Below are 21,364 nucleotides of genomic sequence, written 5' to 3' on the forward strand. Positions count from 1 at the left end.
AGTTTTTTCACCCACCCACTTGTTCGTGTCATCCTATTTTCTCCTTTCTTTTAGAGGGGCTAGCTTTGTGTGTTTGAGTACCACGGAAAGGATTTGATTGGTTGAGCACGGAATGTGATGTATGATGATGAGAGCGCCCCTCACAATTCTTTTTGCAAACTACTCCAACACTCGCCTATTTTATCCATGGGATTTTGCCATTGACTTGAATGGGAAAATGTTAAAACGTACTATTCCCCAATACATATCGGACATCATCATCAAATGCGTATTGGGACCAAAGGTCATATTTACTATGAAAGCCTGCATGTGCCTCGTGTCACACCACCATATATGGTTGCCAATCATTCCTTGTGACAAAAGGCACCCAGGCGGATACGTGCACGCGACATCGCTTCTTGCCCTCAGGGGCCCTTACTGGTATTAATAGTGGGTGCAGCAGCACTGAGGTCACAGTTACTTCACCTTCGGTTGTGATTTTTGAGGCCTATATCCACAAAATGTCCGCAACACAAACATTAAATGCCATTGACAATGAAGGGAAAATTTGTCCCCATCTGTTCATATTTCCGGGTTCCTGTTAAAAGTTGTGCGGCAGCATGTTGAAGGCGGGATAGGGAGGCTTGGGTGATGCCGCGTAGAGGGCATTACAATAATCAAGGCGAGTTGTAATAAAGGCGTGTATCACTCTCTCTAGGTCCTTAAAAGATTACATTTATTTGATTTGTGATAAGCCTCAAATGATAAAAACTAGATCTAACCACAGCATTTATTTGTGTATCAAGTTTAAAAGCATTATCCATTTTAACTCCTAAATTGGAGACCATGGGAACCACAAATGGTTGTAGTGGGCCCAGGTCTAAGGGAGGAGCGTTAATGACACTTGGTCCGAACATTATTACTTCAGTTTTACTTTCATTTAGATTTTAAAAATGTAGGGCCATCCAGGATTTAATGTCTTTTAAACATTCAAAGAGAGGGGATAGGGGGCTGTTGCTATTTCTATTTAGGGGCAACATGTATATTTGGGAGTCATCTGCGTATAGATAGGAGATGCCATGTTTTTTTTAAGATGAGCCTAGGGGGAGAAGATGCTGTATAGTGAAAACAGGATGGGTCCAATAATTGAACCTTGGTGGACTCAAGATGACAGGGGGGCAGAAGAAGATGTATGATGACCTAATTTAACTGATCTAGTAGTTTAATCAAGAATGTAACATGATCACAATGCAACGTTTGGTACTCCATGTATTTTAAAGCCTGGATATCATGTATTATTAGTCAGCCCAATGGATTCATGTTTAGAATAATACGGGGTGTGAAATATGAGTGGATAATAGTGTGGGCCAGTCAAATATTGCTTCATAAGATGAGTTGACAAGACATGCACAGTGAGTGCACGGGTCACATCCTATAAATATCTAGGCAGTGGCGGAAACTCCGTGGGTTCAGAGGCGCGATTGAACCCCCTGGCATTTTGGCAAAGGCGCGACTGAACCCACTGCATTTTGGCAAATTATATCTATATGCACTGCAGTAAATTATGCACCCACTGACTGTCCACTGAAATTCCCCCTCCCCAGTGGTCATGTTGTCATGCACGTAGCCACATACCTTTACGATGGGTTACATTAAGATAGGCGTTGGGCCGCCGCGCATGCCGCATTCAAATGCTAATAAGGTGGCTTTTGTTCGAAAAAACAAAACTCGGTTTTTTTCCACCGCTGGGGGGGGGGGGGGGAAGAGGGGGCGTGGCTGCTTGAACCCCCTGCCGTTATAAGAACTTTCCGCCTCTGACCCATGCCTTTTATGCTAGTATTGGATCAAGACGACCATAGATGTATTTGATCGATTTCGATATTTGCATATCATTAACGTTAATGAAAATATACAAATCTATAAAATACATCTAAGACTATGATGGTTTTGATCTACAATAATATTATAGATATTCTCGTAGATGTAGCCTAGCTATTTGATCGATTCCGACTATTTCAAACTTGAAAATGTCAGAATCGATTAAATACATCTACGATCTGTCTTGTGTCTAAATCTTAGGCTAGTCTTGATCCAAGGTTACCGTTTATATTATATACTATAATGCAGGTAAGTTTACACCATCTTTGCAGGTTTTAGAAGAATGGAAGTGCAAGGTGGTGACATGACATCATGAGTGCTGGAAGTAGCTCTTTATACTGCATTCAAGTGCATTGACTGTATTTCTGTGTGTTATTGTCTAGCATTCAAAACTATCTCTATTTGCAATGTTCTGGAAGCCTTTCCACTGTTAAACGTCAAACTAAACGTACAGTACGTACAGTATGTTGATAAGTATCCTTGTACTTGTTTATAGGGAGCTTGGGGGTTGGACTTCTTCAACTCCTGACACCACAGCCTTGAGTATGGGGTTTAGCTGTTAAAACACTGATTCACAATATAACATAATTTATATTTGTTTATGAGAAAGCGAAATTGTAACACAGCCTAGGTATTATTTTTCACAAGCTCACTGGCTCACAGCACGTCACTTGTGGTGCAATATCCCTGGTCCAGTGTGTCAGCGAGTCTCTCGACTGGACCAGGTCCATTGGTGCCACACTGAGAGCTTGTACATCTGCTATTTTTGAAAACAATTGTGAGAAGAGAAGTACTGTTTTGGAAGGCATTCGTAGAATCGACCTCAGGTCTTAAACCCATTTAGGCCTGAAAAAAGTCTTCAAAATCCTGACACTTTTCTGAAATCCCTTTTTCTATACGAGTGGTTCTCAAACTACTTCATGTCAAGGACCCCAAAAACTATATGTATTTGGCCGCCGACTAGGGTGACCAGATGTCCCTCTTTGCGTGGGACAGTCCCTCATTTCCAAGACTTTTCAGGCATCCCACAAATTGAGACCCTGTCCCACATTGTGACTGGCATGTGATTGCATCAGTGTTCCAATGCCCTAATAGTTAGTCCCCTAATAGTTGGCCTTCTGTTGTAAAGCTCTCTCATCGTCTATTCTTGCAAGATGTGTTTTTAAGCCTGTTCAAAAAGCATAAAAATAAAGCATGATTTTAAAACAAAATGTGAGACAACAGAGGAGTTTATAAATGATAGCCAATAGGCCTATGGTCGAATATGACATCAAGGCATTTAATAGCTTGATGTGAGACAAGTGGGACCCCCCGTCCCACACAAGCGATACTTCTGTCCCTCAAATGAAAAGTTTAGATCTGGGCACCCTACCGCCGACCCCCATCTGAAAATATGTTGTTCCAGGGACCCCCAGAAGCAAAGATGAGTTAAAAAACGTTTAGTTTTTTCCCCAAAAAATAGCAGCCCTACAAGCTCGTAGCCGCGCTATGAGCTTGTAGATCTGCTATTTTTCAACAGCTAAAGCATAACATAATGCTTAAAACACCAAAAGGGGCTTCCCGCCCGGTTAATGGGATAAAATGTATTATTGTGACTGTGTGACATACTGACAACAACCGTACGTACCTGGTCTTTTCGGTGTCCATTTTCAGCCGACGGGGAACAGGGGCAGGATGTGGCGCGGGCGGTGGCACCGCGCCCGCAGCAGGCGGTGCAGGAGCGAGGGGCGGGCATGCCCCGCCGGAGGAACCTGAACACCAGGGTCAGACGAGCCCGAGACACTCCTGACAATGGTACTGCTTGGAGAAAACACACACACACACACACACAATACAATGTTGAGAATTTCCCCAGACAATCCAAATGGCAGCCTAGACACAACCCTTCACAACTCCCCTTCCACACCACCACTGCACCAATCACCCACAGGTGTCAGCTCAGGTGTGCTCCCCTACAAACACTCACACTCACTCCACACACAGTTCACTCACACAGCTCTCCACTCCAGACCCATGCGTCCATGACAAAATGTAAGCTCTTGTCTACAGTATTATTTGTTACTATACTAGGCTCTGAATCATGAGTTGATATATGCTTTAATGTTTTGAGCTAATTGATTGCAAATAGTCTATTGTCAGATCTACACTTTTTCTGTCTTTTCCATGTCAGAACCATGGCTTCTGGAATTATGGAGTAATAAAATGCAAAGTCACAAGTCAATGTCGATGTTTTTAATTTGAACATTTTGGGTGGTCAGCAAATGTCAAAGGAACAACGAACTTTTAAATAACAAGTGTAGGGCTGTCACGCTTGTGATATTTTTTACGTTTGTCACACAACAAACTGCAATAATTATCGTGTTTTTGCCCATGAACATCGGAACACCTAAACTAGCATTTCCTTTTTTAACACTTCATAAACAAAGGCTGCACAGGGCAGATATGACAAAGAAATGGATGCCATATAGTTATATATATATAACTTTATACTTGAATAGCGTTGTTTCCGATACCGCCAAAAATGCTGGAATGCCAGTCTGCCAGTCGTTTATCACGGGATATTTCATTTACAGTAACATTTTGAATGTTTCAGACATTTGCACTGTACTGTTTACATTGTCATACCAACTTGTATCTGCAATTTAACTTAATGTATTTCATCATTGGTTCTCAAATGTTGTAATTTCAAGCACAACCTTAACTGTACCGCCCCCTCAGGGAATTATTTTTTTGTAATATTACACACTGGTTTCAGATAGGTACTTGGTATCGACCAATACGCAAGTTATGGGTATCGGATTTATTTTTGTATCAGTACGTCTCTGCTGTAGAGTTAAAGACGGTGATCCAGTGTGTGGTTTGTGTGGTTCTTGCAGAGGACGATGCTGTGGAGGTATTGGCTCCAGCAGCAGCAGCAGTGGAGGACGAGGACGATGACGAGGAGCCTCAGCAGTCCCAGGCCACGTCAGGGAAAATCGGAGCCAAGAAGCAGAGGAAGATCGAAGAGAAACAAGCCAAAAAGGCCCAGAGAGAGGTTTCTCCCATTTTGACACATGTCCACATACGTGTGTTGCCGCCTGTTGACCACACACTAACCTATGTCCACTCCACATGCCACCCTTATAGCTGTTAACCACAGCACTGATCTACTTATAATCTAGCCACATGGCAGCCCTGCAAATGCATAAAGTAAGGCTTGTGTTTCTGTGACGCTGAAGATAGATTGACAAGCATACAATCGTACATACTGGAAAAAGAATCCCATTCTGTCTAATCAATGTGTCTATTTTTTGTCAGTTTGTGAAAGTCTAATGCTTGGAATTCCAATTCCAAGCATCACACACCGGATGCGGCCCGATTCGTATTTTTGGCTTGCGATCCATTTTAAATTTGGTCAGCTGGAGATTCGTAATGGAGGTTTGATCCAATTGTGGTGCATTTAATTTGGTAAAATGTCCCATCATGTTTGTCTGCTTTGTCCTTCCAATAGGCCGAGCTGGAGGAAAGAGAGGAGAGGAAGAAGATGCAGGAGTTGAGAGACCAAGAGCAACGTAAGGAAGACGAGAAGGAGAAGCTCCTGGAGCAGAAACAGGTAAAACAAAACACTCTGAACTCTCTTCTGAAGACGAGGTGGAGTCGCGACCAAAACAAACTCCCTCACGTCCTTTTCTTCCTCTGCAGGAGGAGGAGGAGCGTCGCGCTAAGGAGGAGCTGGAGAAGAGGGAGGAAGAGGAATACCTGAAGCTGAAAGCGGCGTTTGTCATCGAGGACCAAGGCGAGGCGGAGATTCTGGACGAGGATGAGGTCAGCTCAGGTCTACTGCTGTACGATCGTGTGGCTGTAGTGCCACAAAGTGGATGGGATGATCACAGAATGTACAAATACATTTTGGACTCGACAGCTCATTGTCTATAGGTGTTGGAAAAACACCTATAAAATACAGTTTCATACCGCTTTCCCAGTACCTTAATGTGTAATTGTGTAACAATGGCACAGATTGTAACAAAATCAGGCCATTGTCAGATGAAAACCGCCCAGCACCCGGTCCCCATTGTAGATCTGATAAAGGCAATCTAAGCAATATTCACATATCTAATTTCAACAGTGTATTGTGAGACTTGATGTCCAATCAAACTTGACAGAATGGACAGTAGAACTCCATGCCAACCATGAACGGTGGTAATGATGTCACGTTTGTGTTCTTTGCTTTCAGTCACGCAACCTCCTGCAGGAATTCATCCAGTATATTGAGGTGAGCATTGGCAGACGCCACACTCGTACTGCAATATGTCTGTATAGAGCGTCGCAGTCCCGCCCCCTTTCATGACGACGCCAGGCCCAGGAAATAATTCCCAATGCATTTTTCCCCATAGACATTTCGAAACTTATTTATTTAAAGAACTTTTAAGCGTCGTACGAAGCCAACTCAAGTCGTGACAAATCATGACAACAATCACAATATTTTGGACCAAACAAATAATTACAAAGAAGAAAAACAACAAAAAGTGTTGTAACCTTGTTGTTTTTCTACTTTCAAATTCTTTGTTTGGCCCAAAACATTGTGTTTATTGTCATGATTTGTCACGACAAGAGTTTGCTTTGTCCGCGGCGTAAACTCTTTAAATCTTTAAATACAGTAAATACTTTCTGAAAAGTCTGAGGAAAATTAACAGGGATTTATTTTCTGGGTCTCTCGAGGGGGCGGGACTATATCTCTATATACAGTGCATCCGGAAAGTATTCACTTTTACCACATTTTGTTTTGTTACAGCCTCATTTCAAAATTGATTAAATTCGTTTTTTCCCTCATCAATCTACACACAATACCCCATAATGATGAAGTGAAAAAAGTCCTTGAGTGGCACAGCCAGAGCCCAGACTTGAACCCCATTGAGCATCTCTGGAAGGACCTGAAAATAGCTGTGCAGCGACGCTCCCCGTCTAACCTGACAGAGCTTGAGAGGATCTTCAGAGAAAAAGGGGGAAAATACCCAACATTCAAGTGTGCCAAGCTTGTAGGATCATTCCCAAAAAGTCTTAAGGCTGTAATTGCTGCCAAAGTCAAGAGTTAGTGTGAATACCTATGTACAAAATGTGGTAAAAGTGAAGGGGTGTGAATACTTTCCGGATGCACTGTATATGCTCTATAATAAATCCATGTTTGGCCCCCTCCCCCACAGGACTCCAAGGTGGTACTGCTGGAAGACCTGGCCTCACACTTTGGGATGCGGACGCAAGACGCCATCTCTAGACTGCAGGACCTGTTAGCCGACGGCTCCATCACAGGTTTGTACAGTACTTAAATACCGTTCATACCGTGTGCCAGCAGCTGAACCAGATAGTGAATCTTCCACATAATTATGCCTGACTCGATCGAAGCATATTCTAATTGACTGGTCTCTGCAAAGTAAATGTTGAACCACTGCACTCTTGATTTATAGATTAATGGATTTAAAAATGTAGTGAAGAAATGAAAGACCAACAGCGAATGTATTGCAATGTGTTTTGTGGTCTCGCGTCTTATCTTACAACTTGGACACTGCAGTGCAAACGCTCAAAATACTACTCAAAATGATTAACATTCCTGGTTGGAGAACTGGTTGCTCATCTTTCTCTCTCTCCCCGTTTGCTATAATCTAAATAGATTAACTGTTTTGGCTTTCAATTTGAAACGGAACAGCACACGGATTGTAATTATTCTGTCTGTGTTTGGATGCTTTTAACCGTAAACTAGTTGCACTCACAGTATGGTATACATGACACTTGTGGAACAGAGACTTTTAAGACAGGTTGATTCCATGTGTGAAACCGGTACAGGGTTTCCACTCACAATAACAAGTGCATCCATGTTGGATAGATCTGTCTACCGATGCTATACCTACTTTAGGCCCAATACCATGTCTGTACCTCGTCAAAGCTTTAACTTAACCCATGAAGACTGGGAAAGTATCTGCCATTTCAGATTTTAACCACTTTAACCATTATTTTATACTTTGGCTATTTAAAAATAATAAAATCTTGAAATGTGCAAATCTTTGATATATATTTTTAAAGCCTAAGTCAAATCTTTGCTTCTGGGGGTCCCCAGAAGCTCTGCAGTCCAATGCATATAATCTTGGGGGACCATAGCCTCGCCTCGGTATCCAGGCTTTCATTTTCGTCGGCGCAAACATTGAGTTAGCTCAGTTAGCTCAGGCTAGGGGGGACCTTGGCTTTGGGAACCACTCGATATAGCAACTTTGTTTTCTTCTATCCACAAAAGTTTTGGATTTGGAGGACATTATTTTGTAGAATCGGGGTCCTCGTCCTCAGGTGTTAATAGTTAACCAACTAACCTGTCTCTGCAGGAGTGATTGACGACAGAGGAAAATTCATCTCCATCACTCCGGACGAGCTCAACGCAGTCGCCCAGTTCATCAAACAGAGAGGGAGGGTGTCCATAACGGAGCTGGCCCAGGCCAGCAACTCTCTCATCAACCTCACACCCGTGAACCGCAACGCAGCCTGAAGGACTGAGACACCCGGACACTCAGCCGTTTACTTTTTGACGTTTCAATATTCACCGACATGTTTTATATGAAAACCCGTTTTCAACGAGCCTAATCTTTATTTAAATGCTGGAATGACTTACACTTTGATTTCTCGTGTCTTTAGAGAGCGGGACTTTGTCCCAGCTCTCTCAAGTCCTACATGGATGGCACCTTGCAGATTTCTGAAATGTAATTTGAGTCATTCAATTTTAGTGGATCTTGAAAGAAAGATGATAACTATCCAAAATTAAAGCTGGCAAAAAGTTACAATGTGACACTTGTTCAGGACAATTTGTCGTTGTAGTTACAGTATATGTAACCACGTTCTTGTGACATAAGAATTACGAATACTGTATGTTTGTATTTTAAATGTAATAAAGTTCAGTTTGAATAGTTTTGTGACATTGTGTTACTAGGAATTACCAATTTCAGAGCAAACTGTAGATATTGGACTTTGAGCCACTTTTACATCAGGCAATGGAAATCTTAACCTTAGCCAAGTTCACTGAGATAGTGGTGAATGAATGAATTAAATTGAAAACAAAACAAAGATACAGAATGTAATCTTCTATATTTGGCACCCAATATTGTCCGTCTGAATAGACCGGTTATATTTGCAAAGGTTTGTGTAAAGGTTAATGTCACCTGGATATTGTTTTATCATAACCAACCCCTAAAACACCAATGCAAATAAGCTTACAGTAATGTCAAATAGTGATCGCTGCCCACCACCACAGAGGTTGTGGGTTCGAATCCATCCTCCCGTGTTCAGGGGAGGGGGATATTGGTCATTGCATGTACTCCAACGGTCTGGGAGTGTTAAAGACCTTTTAACCAGTTCACCACCATGACTCATGCAGAATTGATGCTATTGCACACTCTACAGTGAAAGATTGGATAAAGATGCAAAGAGGAACATGCCCATGCTGGACTTGAACCCAGAACCTTCTGTTTGCAAGGCCTGAATTGTAACCATTGCACCATCATAGCTCATGTGGAATTGATGCTATTGCATGCTCTGCAGTGATAGATTGGATGAAGATGCAAAGAGAAAAATGCTCATGTTGGGTTTAAACCTCAGTGTCTTGCTCAAGGACACTTCGACACCAACTCTGGGGAAGCCCGGGTTTGAGCTGGTTTGAGTTGTCATGTGACAAATTTTTTAACCTACAACTTTCGGTTTATAAATCCTTGTCTTTATGTTTATGCCACAAAGGCATGTGAGATGCATGGTGCAGAGTTCTGTCTCCATGCCCCCAATTACCCAGGTCTAAGTAGTCACTGATTAGCCCCTCCCCTATAAAGCCTGGTGGCCATGCTGGGCTTTCCTGTTTGGTCTTTCTTTGTTTGCACTGACTGAGCAAAGTAGGAAACTGCTTGACTGCTTGTAATTGTTTTAGCCTAATGTTTCGCAGGCATCCCTTCTCTACACATCAGTGTTGATGACCAAATGTGCAGAAAGGTTGCCTTTGTGATCTGTACCTTCATATTGTGGTTCTAACAGAGTTCTACTTATAGGCTTGTCTACTCTTGCCATTGTGGAACACATCAACAGTGTGGTTACCTTAGCACTTTTAATGGATTCCCAAGATGGAATACCATCAAGTTGAATTCACTGAGCTGTTCTTACTCTGCCATGCGGTCACATGTATACAATTTCCATAGTGCTGTTCTTACCCCAAATTGTTGTTTGTTTTTGTATTTAATTGTTTGGTGTTTGTTGCAATAAATACATGAAATGGAATTTGTTGGATTCAATTTAAAAAACGTATCCTTGAGTCACTAGCTCAAAACAGAATGCAGTTCACAAGTATGGAGCTCAGCCTATAATTGATTTGATTGACATGCTGCATGCCATGAGTGTATAAAGTGGTATTTCTTTTTAAATGAAATAAGCTACTCTAAGATGAGCTGTGGTCATAACAGCACTGTTTGAGTTGAAAACTTTAAAGATGTTTAACAGTCTAAGTGAGAACATATAAAAAATATATACTAATCACAAAACACTTTAGGTTTTGATAAACAGGCTATAGTGCATTTGTTCTCACTTTAAAGTAGTTTTTTTTCTTTTTTTAAAATTCAGCTTATCAAAGAAGTGCTGTGGTCACAGCACTGTTTGAGAAACTAGTTGAAAACTTTATATCCAACTTAATTGTTTAAATAATAATAAATGTATTAAACAAAACAATTATATTTCTGGTTGATTAAAAGTGCAAAAGTTTTGGTCATCTAAAACTAAGACTAAGAGATGACAATAACTGGTATGCAATGTAATTACATTATGGCAAACTAAACATCTTGTTTGCTCAATGAAAGAGTAAATGTGGGAAACTGGGTAAAAATGTTCCCACAGATGGTTTTAAACAATAACCTAAATCTCAGTTGAGTCGTCATGAACCCTGAGCATCACCTTTAGATTCAATCATTCTGGCAGGGGTAGAGGTGTCTGAAGTGGATTTTCATCCCTTGACCTGTCACCTCTGCATTCAACCTTAAATACAACCTCCAAATTCTTATTAGTGTGAAATGCCTAGTGGCGCAAGAGGAAAGCATAGGTCTCACAAGCTGAAGGTGGTGGGTTTGAATCTTGCTCAGGGTAAACCTTCATTTTTGGGCTTTTTAAGGCAAAGAGCGCCGAAATCCGGCCTCCCTCCTCCCGCTCTCTTTTAGCTCCGGTTGAAAGGGGAGGATCTTTTTAGGAGCCCGCCTCTAGAGGGAAGATCTTTTTTTGGGAGCCTGCCTCCTTGGGGAGGAGCTTAATGAATTTACATATTATGCAAAGAAGTATTTTTTATTTTTTATCTCTTAATTAGGTTGAGTTGTTGTGATTCATTTTAGGTTTTTATAGCTCCCTACCAGCAGTTTTTTTTTAGGGTTGAGTGTTCTTGTTTTTAGTTGTGTTTTTTTTTGTTTTGTTTGAGGGTTTTTGTTTTTGTTTTTAGTTGGTATTTTAGTTTGGTTTGAGGTTTGAACCTATGGCGTTTGGTTTATGAAGCCTAGTTTTTATCTATTGAGCCACACTGGCATGTAAGCTATAATCGGGAATGTAATACTTAACCCACTTTCGAGAATTTAGATGGACAGTGAAAATGTTAGGTTTGAAACCTGGTTTGAACCCTGTCCCTCTGGTTTCTAAGTTCCAGGTTTATCTTCTGCGCCACACTGACATGTCTGATGTATCGGCGAACGTCTTACTTAACCCACCTTTCAGAAATTAGATGGACAGTGAAAATGTTAGGTTTGAACCCTGGTTTGAACCCTGTCCCTCTGGTTTCTGAGTTCCAGGTTTATCTTCTGCGCCACACTGACATGTCTGATGTATCGGCGAACGTCTTACTTAACCCACCTTTCAGAAATTAGATGGACTGAAAATTTGAACCAGGAACCTTCTGGTTGAAGGGCCAGTGTCTTAACCAGTTCACCACCATGACTCATGCAGTTGATGCTATTGCACACACTACAGTGAAAGATTGGATAAAGAGGCAAAGAGGAAAATGCCTGTTCTGGACTTGAACACAGAGCCTTCTGTTTGCAAGGCCTGAATTGGTTTGAACTGGCAACCTTGTATTATTGTGGTTGATGATTTTTGTTTATTGCTTTTGTTTTGTTATTTGACATGTTTTGTTGTTTCAGTTTTTATATTGACTCATTTTTGAGTTTTTTGTTGATTATTAGTTTTGTTTGAGTTTCTTTTAGTTTTGTTTGAGTTTTTTGTTGATTTTTAGTTTTGTTTGAGTTTCTTTTACTTTTGTTTGAGTTTTTGGTTGATTATTAGTTTTGTTTGAGTCTTGAACCAGTAACCTTTGGATTGTAAACCTCAGGTGTATCTTTTGAGCCACGCTGGGCTGTAAGCTATAATCGGGAATGTAATACTTAACCCACTTTCGAGAATTTAGATGGACAGTGAAAATGTTAGGTTTGAACCCTGTCCCTCTGGTTTCTAAGTTCCAGGTTTATCTTCTGCGCCACACTGACATATCAGATCTATCGGCGAACGTCTTACTTAACCCACCTTTCAGAAATTAGATGGACTGAAAATGTTCTTCTACAAGAGTACAAACTTGGAAAAAGGTCATCACTGTATTTGAACCAGGAACCTTCTGGTTGCAGGGCCAGTGTCCTAACCAGTTCACCACCATGACTCATGCAGAATTTATGCTATTGCACAGTCTACAGTGAAAGATTGGATAAAGATGCAAAGAGGAACATGCCCATGCTGGACTTGAACCCAGAACCTTCTGTTTGCAAGGCCTGAATTGTAACCATTGCACCATCATAGCTCATGTGGAATTGATGCTATTGCATGCTCTGCAGTGATAGATTGGATGAAGATGCAAAGAGAAAAATGCTCATGTTGGGTTTAAACCTCAGTGTCTTGCTCAAGGACACTTCGACACCAACTCTGGGGAAGCCCGGGTTTGAGCTGGTTTGAGTTGTCATGTGACAAATTTTTTAACCTACAACTTTCGGTTTATAAATCCTTGTCTTTATGTTTATGCCACAAAGGCATGTGAGATGCATGGTGCAGAGTTCTGTCTCCATGCCCCCAATTACCCAGGTCTAAGTAGTCACTGATTAGCCCCTCCCCTATAAAGCCTGGTGGCCATGCTGGGCTTTCCTGTTTGGTCTTTCTTTGTTTGCACTGACTGAGCAAAGTAGGAAACTGCTTGACTGCTTGTAATTGTTTTAGCCAAATGTTTCGCAGGCATCCCTTCTCTACACATCAGTGTTGATGACCAAATGTGCAGAAAGGTTGCCTTTGTGATCTGTACCTTCATATTGTGGTTCTAACAGAGTTCTACTTATAGGCTTGTCTACTCTTGCCATTGTGGAACACATCAACAGTGTGGTTACCTTAGCACTTTTAATGGATTCCCAAGATGGAATACCATCAAGTTGAATTCACTGAGCTGTTCTTACTCTGCCATGCGGTCACATGTATACAATTTCCATAGTGCTGTTCTTACCCCAAATTGTTGTTTGTTTTTGTATTTAATTGTTTGGTGTTTGTTGCAATAAATACATGAAATGGAATTTGTTGGATTCAATTTAAAAAACGTATCCTTGAGTCACTAGCTCAAAACAGAATGCAGTTCACAAGTATGGAGCTCAGCCTATAATTGATTTGATTGACATGCTGCATGCCATGAGTGTATAAAGTGGTATTTCTTTTTAAATGAAATAAGCTACTCTAAGATGAGCTGTGGTCATAACAGCACTGTTTGAGTTGAAAACTTTAAAGATGTTTAACAGTCTAAGTGAGAACATATAAAAAATATATACTAATCACAAAACACTTTAGGTTTTGATAAACAGGCTATAGTGCATTTGTTCTCACTTTAAAGTAGTTTTTTTCCTTTTTTTAAAATTCAGCTTATCAAAGAAGTGCTGTGGTCACAGCACTGTTTGAGAAACTAGTTGAAAACTTTATATCCAACTTAATTGTTTAAATAATAATAAATGTATTAAACAAAACAATTATATTTCTGGTTGATTAAAAGTGCAAAAGTTTTGGTCATCTAAAACTAAGACTAAGAGATGACAATAACTGGTATGCAATGTAATTACATTATGGCAAACTAAACATCTTGTTTGCTCAATGAAAGAGTAAATGTGGGAAACTGGGTAAAAATGTTCCCACAGATGGTTTTAAACAATAACCTAAATCTCAGTTGAGTCGTCATGAACCCTGAGCATCACCTTTAGATTCAATCATTCTGGCAGGGGTAGAGGTGTCTGAAGTGGATTTTCATCCCTTGACCTGTCACCTCTGCATTCAACCTTAAATACAACCTCCAAATTCTTATTAGTGTGAAATGCCTAGTGGCGCAAGAGGAAAGCATAGGTCTCACAAGCTGAAGGTGGTGGGTTTGAATCTTGCTCAGGGTAAACCTTCATTTTTGGGCTTTTTAAGGCAAAGAGCGCCGAAATCCGGCCTCCCTCCTCCCGCTCTCTTTTAGCTCCGGTTGAAAGGGGAGGATCTTTTTAGGAGCCCGCCTCTAGAGGGAAGATCTTTTTTTGGGAGCCTGCCTCCTTGGGGAGGAGCTTAATGAATTTACATATTATGCAAAGAAGTATTTTTTATTTTTTATCTCTTAATTAGGTTGAGTTGTTGTGATTCATTTTAGGTTTTTATAGCTCCCTACCAGCAGTTTTTTTTTAGGGTTGAGTGTTCTTGTTTTTAGTTGTTTTTTTTTTTGTTTTGTTTGAGGGTTTTTGTTTTTGTTTTTAGTTGGTATTTTAGTTTGGTTTGAGGTTTGAACCTATGGCGTTTGGTTTATGAAGCCTAGTTTTTATCTATTGAGCCACACTGGCATGTAAGCTATAATCGGGAATGTAATACTTAACCCACTTTCGAGAATTTAGATGGACAGTGAAAATGTTAGGTTTGAAACCTGGTTTGAACCCTGTCCCTCTGGTTTCTAAGTTCCAGGTTTATCTTCTGCGCCACACTGACATGTCTGATGTATCGGCGAACGTCTTACTTAACCCACCTTTCAGAAATTAGATGGACAGTGAAAATGTTAGGTTTGAACCCTGGTTTGAACCCTGTCCCTCTGGTTTCTGAGTTCCAGGTTTATCTTCTGCGCCACACTGACATGTCTGATGTATCGGCGAACGTCTTACTTAACCCACCTTTCAGAAATTAGATGGACTGAAAATTTGAACCAGGAACCTTCTGGTTGAAGGGCCAGTGTCTTAACCAGTTCACCACCATGACTCATGCAGTTGATGCTATTGCACACACTACAGTGAAAGATTGGATAAAGAGGCAAAGAGGAAAATGCCTGTTCTGGACTTGAACACAGAGCCTTCTGTTTGCAAGGCCTGAATTGGTTTGAACTGGCAACCTTGTATTATTGTGGTTGATGATTTTTGTTTATTGCTTTTGTTTTGTTATTTGACATGTTTTGTTGTTTCAGTTTTTATATTGACTCATTTTTGAGTTTTTTGTTGATTATTAGTTTTGTTTGAGTTTCTTTTAGTTTTGTTTGAGTTTTTTGTTGATTTTTAGTTTTGTTTGAGTTTCTTTTACTTTTGTTTGAGTTTTTGGTTGATTATTAGTTTTGTTTGAGTCTTGAACCAGTAACCTTTGGATTGTAAACCTCAGGTGTATCTTTTGAGCCACGCTGGGCTGTAAGCTATAATCGGGAATGTAATACTTAACCCACTTTCGAGAATTTAGATGGACAGTGAAAATGTTAGGTTTGAACCCTGTCCCTCTGGTTTCTAAGTTCCAGGTTTATCTTCTGCGCCACACTGACATATCAGATCTATCGGCGAACGTCTTACTTAACCCACCTTTCAGAAATTAGATGGACTGAAAATGTTCTTCTACAAGAGTACAAACTTGGAAAAAGGTCATCACTGTATTTGAACCAGGAACCTTCTGGTTGCAGGGCCAGTGTCCTAACCAGTTCACCACCATGACTCATGCAGAATTTATGCTATTGCACAGTCTACAGTGAAAGATTGGATAAAGATGCAAAGAGGAACATGCCCATGCTGGACTTGAACCCAGAACCTTCTGTTTGCAAGGCCTGAATTGTAACCATTGCACCATCATAGCTCATGTGGAATTGATGCTATTGCATGCTCTGCAGTGATAGATTGGATGAAGATGCAAAGAGAAAAATGCTCATGTTGGGTTTAAACCTCAGTGTCTTGCTCAAGGACACTTCGACACCAACTCTGGGGAAGCCCGGGTTTGAGCTGGTTTGAGTTGTCATGTGACAAATTTTTTAACCTACAACTTTCGGTTTATAAATCCTTGTCTTTATGTTTATGCCACAAAGGCATGTGAGATGCATGGTGCAGAGTTCTGTCTCCATGCCCCCAATTACCCAGGTCTAAGTAGTCACTGATTAGCCCCTCCCCTATAAAGCCTGGTGGCCATGCTGGGCTTTCCTGTTTGGTCTTTCTTTGTTTGCACTGACTGAGCAAAGTAGGAAACTGCTTGACTGCTTGTAATTGTTTTAGCCAAATGTTTCGCAGGCATCCCTTCTCTACACATCAGTGTTGATGACCAAATGTGCAGAAAGGTTGCCTTTGTGATCTGTACCTTCATATTGTGGTTCTAACAGAGTTCTACTTATAGGCTTGTCTACTCTTGCCATTGTGGAACACATCAACAGTGTGGTTACCTTAGCACTTTTAATGGATTCCCAAGATGGAATACCATCAAGTTGAATTCACTGAGCTGTTCTTACTCTGCCATGCGGTCACATGTATACAATTTCCATAGTGCTGTTCTTACCCCAAATTGTTGTTTGTTTTTGTATTTAATTGTTTGGTGTTTGTTGCAATAAATACATGAAATGGAATTTGTTGGATTCAATTTAAAAAACGTATCCTTGAGTCACTAGCTCAAAACAGAATGCAGTTCACAAGTATGGAGCTCAGCCTATAATTGATTTGATTGACATGCTGCATGCCATGAGTGTATAAAGTGGTATTTCTTTTTAAATGAAATAAGCTACTCTAAGATGAGCTGTGGTCATAACAGCACTGTTTGAGTTGAAAACTTTAAAGATGTTTAACAGTCTAAGTGAGAACATATAAAAAATATATACTAATCACAAAACACTTTAGGTTTTGATAAACAGGCTATAGTGCATTTGTTCTCACTTTAAAGTAGTTTTTTTTCTTTTTTTAAAATTCAGCTTATCAAAGAAGTGCTGTGGTCACAGCACTGTTTGAGAAACTAGTTGAAAACTTTATATCCAACTTAATTGTTTAAATAATAATAAATGTATTAAACAAAACAATTATATTTCTGGTTGATTAAAAGTGCAAAAGTTTTGGTCATCTAAAACTAAGACTAAGAGATGACAATAACTGGTATGCAATGTAATTACATTATGGCAAACTAAACATCTTGTTTGCTCAATGAAAGAGTAAATGTGGGAAACTGGGTAAAAATGTTCCCACAGATGGTTTTAAACAATAACCTAAATCTCAGTTGAGTCGTCATGAACCCTGAGCATCACCTTTAGATTCAATCATTCTGGCAGGGGTAGAGGTGTCTGAAGTGGATTTTCATCCCTTGACCTGTCACCTCTGCATTCAACCTTAAATACAACCTCCAAATTCTTATTAGTGTGAAATGCCTAGTGGCGCAAGAGGAAAGCATAGGTCTCACAAGCTGAAGGTGGTGGGTTTGAATCTTGCTCAGGGTAAACCTTCATTTTTGGGCTTTTTAAGGCAAAGAGCGCCGAAATCCGGCCTCCCTCCTCCCGCTCTCTTTTAGCTCCGGTTGAAAGGGGAGGATCTTTTTAGGAGCCCGCCTCTAGAGGGAAGATCTTTTTTTGGGAGCCTGCCTCCTTGGGGAGGAGCTTAATGAATTTACATATTATGCAAAGAAGTATTTTTTATTTTTTATCTCTTAATTAGGTTGAGTTGTTGTGTTTTTTTTTGTTTTGTTTGAGGGTTTTTGTTTTTGTTTTTAGTTGGTATTTTAGTTTGGTTTGAGGTTTGAACCTATGGCGTTTGGTTTATGAAGCCTAGTTTTTATCTATTGAGCCACACTGGCATGTAAGCTATAATCGGGAATGTAATACTTAACCCACTTTCGAGAATTTAGATGGACAGTGAAAATGTTAGGTTTGAAACCTGGTTTGAACCCTGTCCCTCTGGTTTCTAAGTTCCAGGTTTATCTTCTGCGCCACACTGACATGTCTGATGTATCGGCGAACGTCTTACTTAACCCACCTTTCAGAAATTAGATGGACAGTGAAAATGTTAGGTTTGAACCCTGGTTTGAACCCTGTCCCTCTGGTTTCTGAGTTCCAGGTTTATCTTCTGCGCCACACTGACATGTCTGATGTATCGGCGAACGTCTTACTTAACCCACCTTTCAGAAATTAGATGGACTGAAAATTTGAACCAGGAACCTTCTGGTTGAAGGGCCAGTGTCTTAACCAGTTCACCACCATGACTCATGCAGTTGATGCTATTGCACACACTACAGTGAAAGATTGGATAAAGAGGCAAAGAGGAAAATGCCTGTTCTGGACTTGAACACAGAGCCTTCTGTTTGCAAGGCCTGAATTGGTTTGAACTGGCAACCTTGTATTATTGTGGTTGATGATTTTTGTTTATTGCTTTTGTTTTGTTATTTGACATGTTTTGTTGTTTCAGTTTTTATATTGACTCATTTTTGAGTTTTTTGTTGATTATTAGTTTTGTTTGAGTTTCTTTTAGTTTTGTTTGAGTTTTTTGTTGATTTTTAGTTTTGTTTGAGTTTCTTTTACTTTTGTTTGAGTTTTTGGTTGATTATTAGTTTTGTTTGAGTCTTGAACCAGTAACCTTTGGATTGTAAACCTCAGGTGTATCTTTTGAGCCACGCTGGGCTGTAAGCTATAATCGGGAATGTAATACTTAACCCACTTTCGAGAATTTAGATGGACAGTGAAAATGTTAGGTTTGAACCCTGTCCCTCTGGTTTCTAAGTTCCAGGTTTATCTTCTGCGCCACACTGACATATCAGATCTATCGGCGAACGTCTTACTTAACCCACCTTTCAGAAATTAGATGGACTGAAAATGTTCTTCTACAAGAGTACAAACTTGGAAAAAGGTCATCACTGTATTTGAACCAGGAACCTTCTGGTTGCAGGGCCAGTGTCCTAACCAGTTCACCACCATGACTCATGCAGAATTTATGCTATTGCACAGTCTACAGTGAAAGATTGGATAAAGATGCAAAGAGGAACATGCCCATGCTGGACTTGAACCCAGAACCTTCTGTTTGCAAGGCCTGAATTGTAACCATTGCACCATCATAGCTCATGTGGAATTGATGCTATTGCATGCTCTGCAGTGATAGATTGGATGAAGATGCAAAGAGAAAAATGCTCATGTTGGGTTTAAACCTCAGTGTCTTGCTCAAGGACACTTCGACACCAACTCTGGGGAAGCCCGGGTTTGAGCTGGTTTGAGTTGTCATGTGACAAATTTTTTAACCTACAACTTTCGGTTTATAAATCCTTGTCTTTATGTTTATGCCACAAAGGCATGTGAGATGCATGGTGCAGAGTTCTGTCTCCATGCCCCCAATTACCCAGGTCTAAGTAGTCACTGATTAGCCCCTCCCCTATAAAGCCTGGTGGCCATGCTGGGCTTTCCTGTTTGGTCTTTCTTTGTTTGCACTGACTGAGCAAAGTAGGAAACTGCTTGACTGCTTGTAATTGTTTTAGCCTAATGTTTCGCAGGCATCCCTTCTCTACACATCAGTGTTGATGACCAAATGTGCAGAAAGGTTGCCTTTGTGATCTGTACCTTCATATTGTGGTTCTAACAGAGTTCTACTTATAGGCTTGTCTACTCTTGCCATTGTGGAACACATCAACAGTGTGGTTACCTTAGCACTTTTAATGGATTCCCAAGATGGAATACCATCAAGTTGAATTCACTGAGCTGTTCTTACTCTGCCATGCGGTCACATGTATACAATTTCCATAGTGCTGTTCTTACCCCAAATTGTTGTTTGTTTTTGTATTTAATTGTTTGGTGTTTGTTGCAATAAATACATGAAATGGAATTTGTTGGATTCAATTTAAAAAACGTATCCTTGAGTCACTAGCTCAAAACAGAATGCAGTTCACAAGTATGGAGCTCAGCCTATAATTGATTTGATTGACATGCTGCATGCCATGAGTGTATAAAGTGGTATTTCTTTTTAAATGAAATAAGCTACTCTAAGATGAGCTGTGGTCATAACAGCACTGTTTGAGTTGAAAACTTTAAAGATGTTTAACAGTCTAAAGTGAGAACATATAAAAAATATATACTAATCACAAAACACTTTAGGTTTTGATAAACAGGCTATAGTGCATTTGTTCTCACTTTAAAGTAGTTTTTTTTCTTTTTTTAAAATTCAGCTTATCAAAGAAGTGCTGTGGTCACAGCACTGTTTGAGAAACTAGTTGAAAACTTTATATCCAACTTAATTGTTTAAATAATAATAAATGTATTAAACAAAACAATTATATTTCTGGTTGATTAAAAGTGCAAAAGTTTTGGTCATCTAAAACTAAGACTAAGAGATGACAATAACTGGTATGCAATGTAATTACATTATGGCAAACTAAACATCTTGTTTGCTCAATGAAAGAGTAAATGTGGGAAACTGGGTAAAAATGTTCCCACAGATGGTTTTAAACAATAACCTAAATCTCAGTTGAGTCGTCATGAACCCTGAGCATCACCTTTAGATTCAATCATTCTGGCAGGGGTAGAGGTGTCTGAAGTGGATTTTCATCCCTTGACCTGTCACCTCTGCATTCAACCTTAAATACAACCTCCAAATTCTTATTAGTGTGAAATGCCTAGTGGCGCAAGAGGAAAGCATAGGTCTCACAAGCTGAAGGTGGTGGGTTTGAATCTTGCTCAGGGTAAACCTTCATTTTTGGGCTTTTTAAGGCAAAGAGCGCCGAAATCCGGCCTCCCTCCTCCCGCTCTCTTTTAGCTCCGGTTGAAAGGGGAGGATCTTTTTAGGAGCCCGCCTCTAGAGGGAAGATCTTTTTTTGGGAGCCTGCCTCCTTGGGAAGGAGCTTAATGAATTTACATATTATGCAAAGAAGTATTTTTTATTTTTTATCTCTTAATTAGGTTGAGTTGTTGTGATTCATTTTAGGTTTTTATAGCTCCCTACCAGCAGTTTTTTTTTTAGGGTTGAGTGTTCTTGTTTTTAGTTGTGTTTTTTTGTTTTGTTTGAGGGTTTTTGTTTTTGTTTTTAGTTGGTATTTTAGTTTGGTTTGAGGTTTGAACCTATGGCGTTTGGTTTATGAAGCCTAGTTTTTATCTATTGAGCCAGTGGCGGAAACTCCGTGGGTTCAGAGGCGCGATTGAACCCCCTGGCATTTTGGCAAAGGCGCGACTGAACCCACTGCATTTTGGCAAATTATATCTATAATAAATAGATGCATAAATTATGCACCCACTGACTGTCCACTGAAATTCCCCCTCCCCAGTGGT

At 40.1% G+C, this 21,364-nt stretch overlaps 1 protein-coding gene across 1 annotated transcript; it reads left to right on the forward strand.

Annotated features, from left to right (window-relative positions):
• The first annotated feature begins 3,493 nt into the window (after nucleotides 1–3,493).
• Nucleotides 3,494–8,780, forward strand: LOC308323075 (DDRGK domain-containing protein 1-like). Its single transcript, XM_080774677.1, has 7 exons — nucleotides 3,494–3,651; nucleotides 4,734–4,891; nucleotides 5,348–5,449; nucleotides 5,539–5,661; nucleotides 6,071–6,109; nucleotides 7,038–7,143; nucleotides 8,205–8,780. Exons 1-7 carry the CDS (start codon nucleotides 3,591–3,593, stop codon nucleotides 8,363–8,365), a joined length of 750 nt encoding a protein of 249 aa, XP_080630803.1. The 5' UTR covers nucleotides 3,494–3,590; the 3' UTR covers nucleotides 8,366–8,780.
• The last annotated feature ends 12,584 nt before the right edge of the window (nucleotides 8,781–21,364 follow it).

The sequence above is a fragment of the Protomyctophum bolini genome, assembly GCF_963924005.1.
Source record: "Protomyctophum bolini genome assembly, chromosome: 10".
Lineage (NCBI taxonomy): Eukaryota > Metazoa > Chordata > Actinopteri > Myctophiformes > Myctophidae > Protomyctophum > Protomyctophum bolini.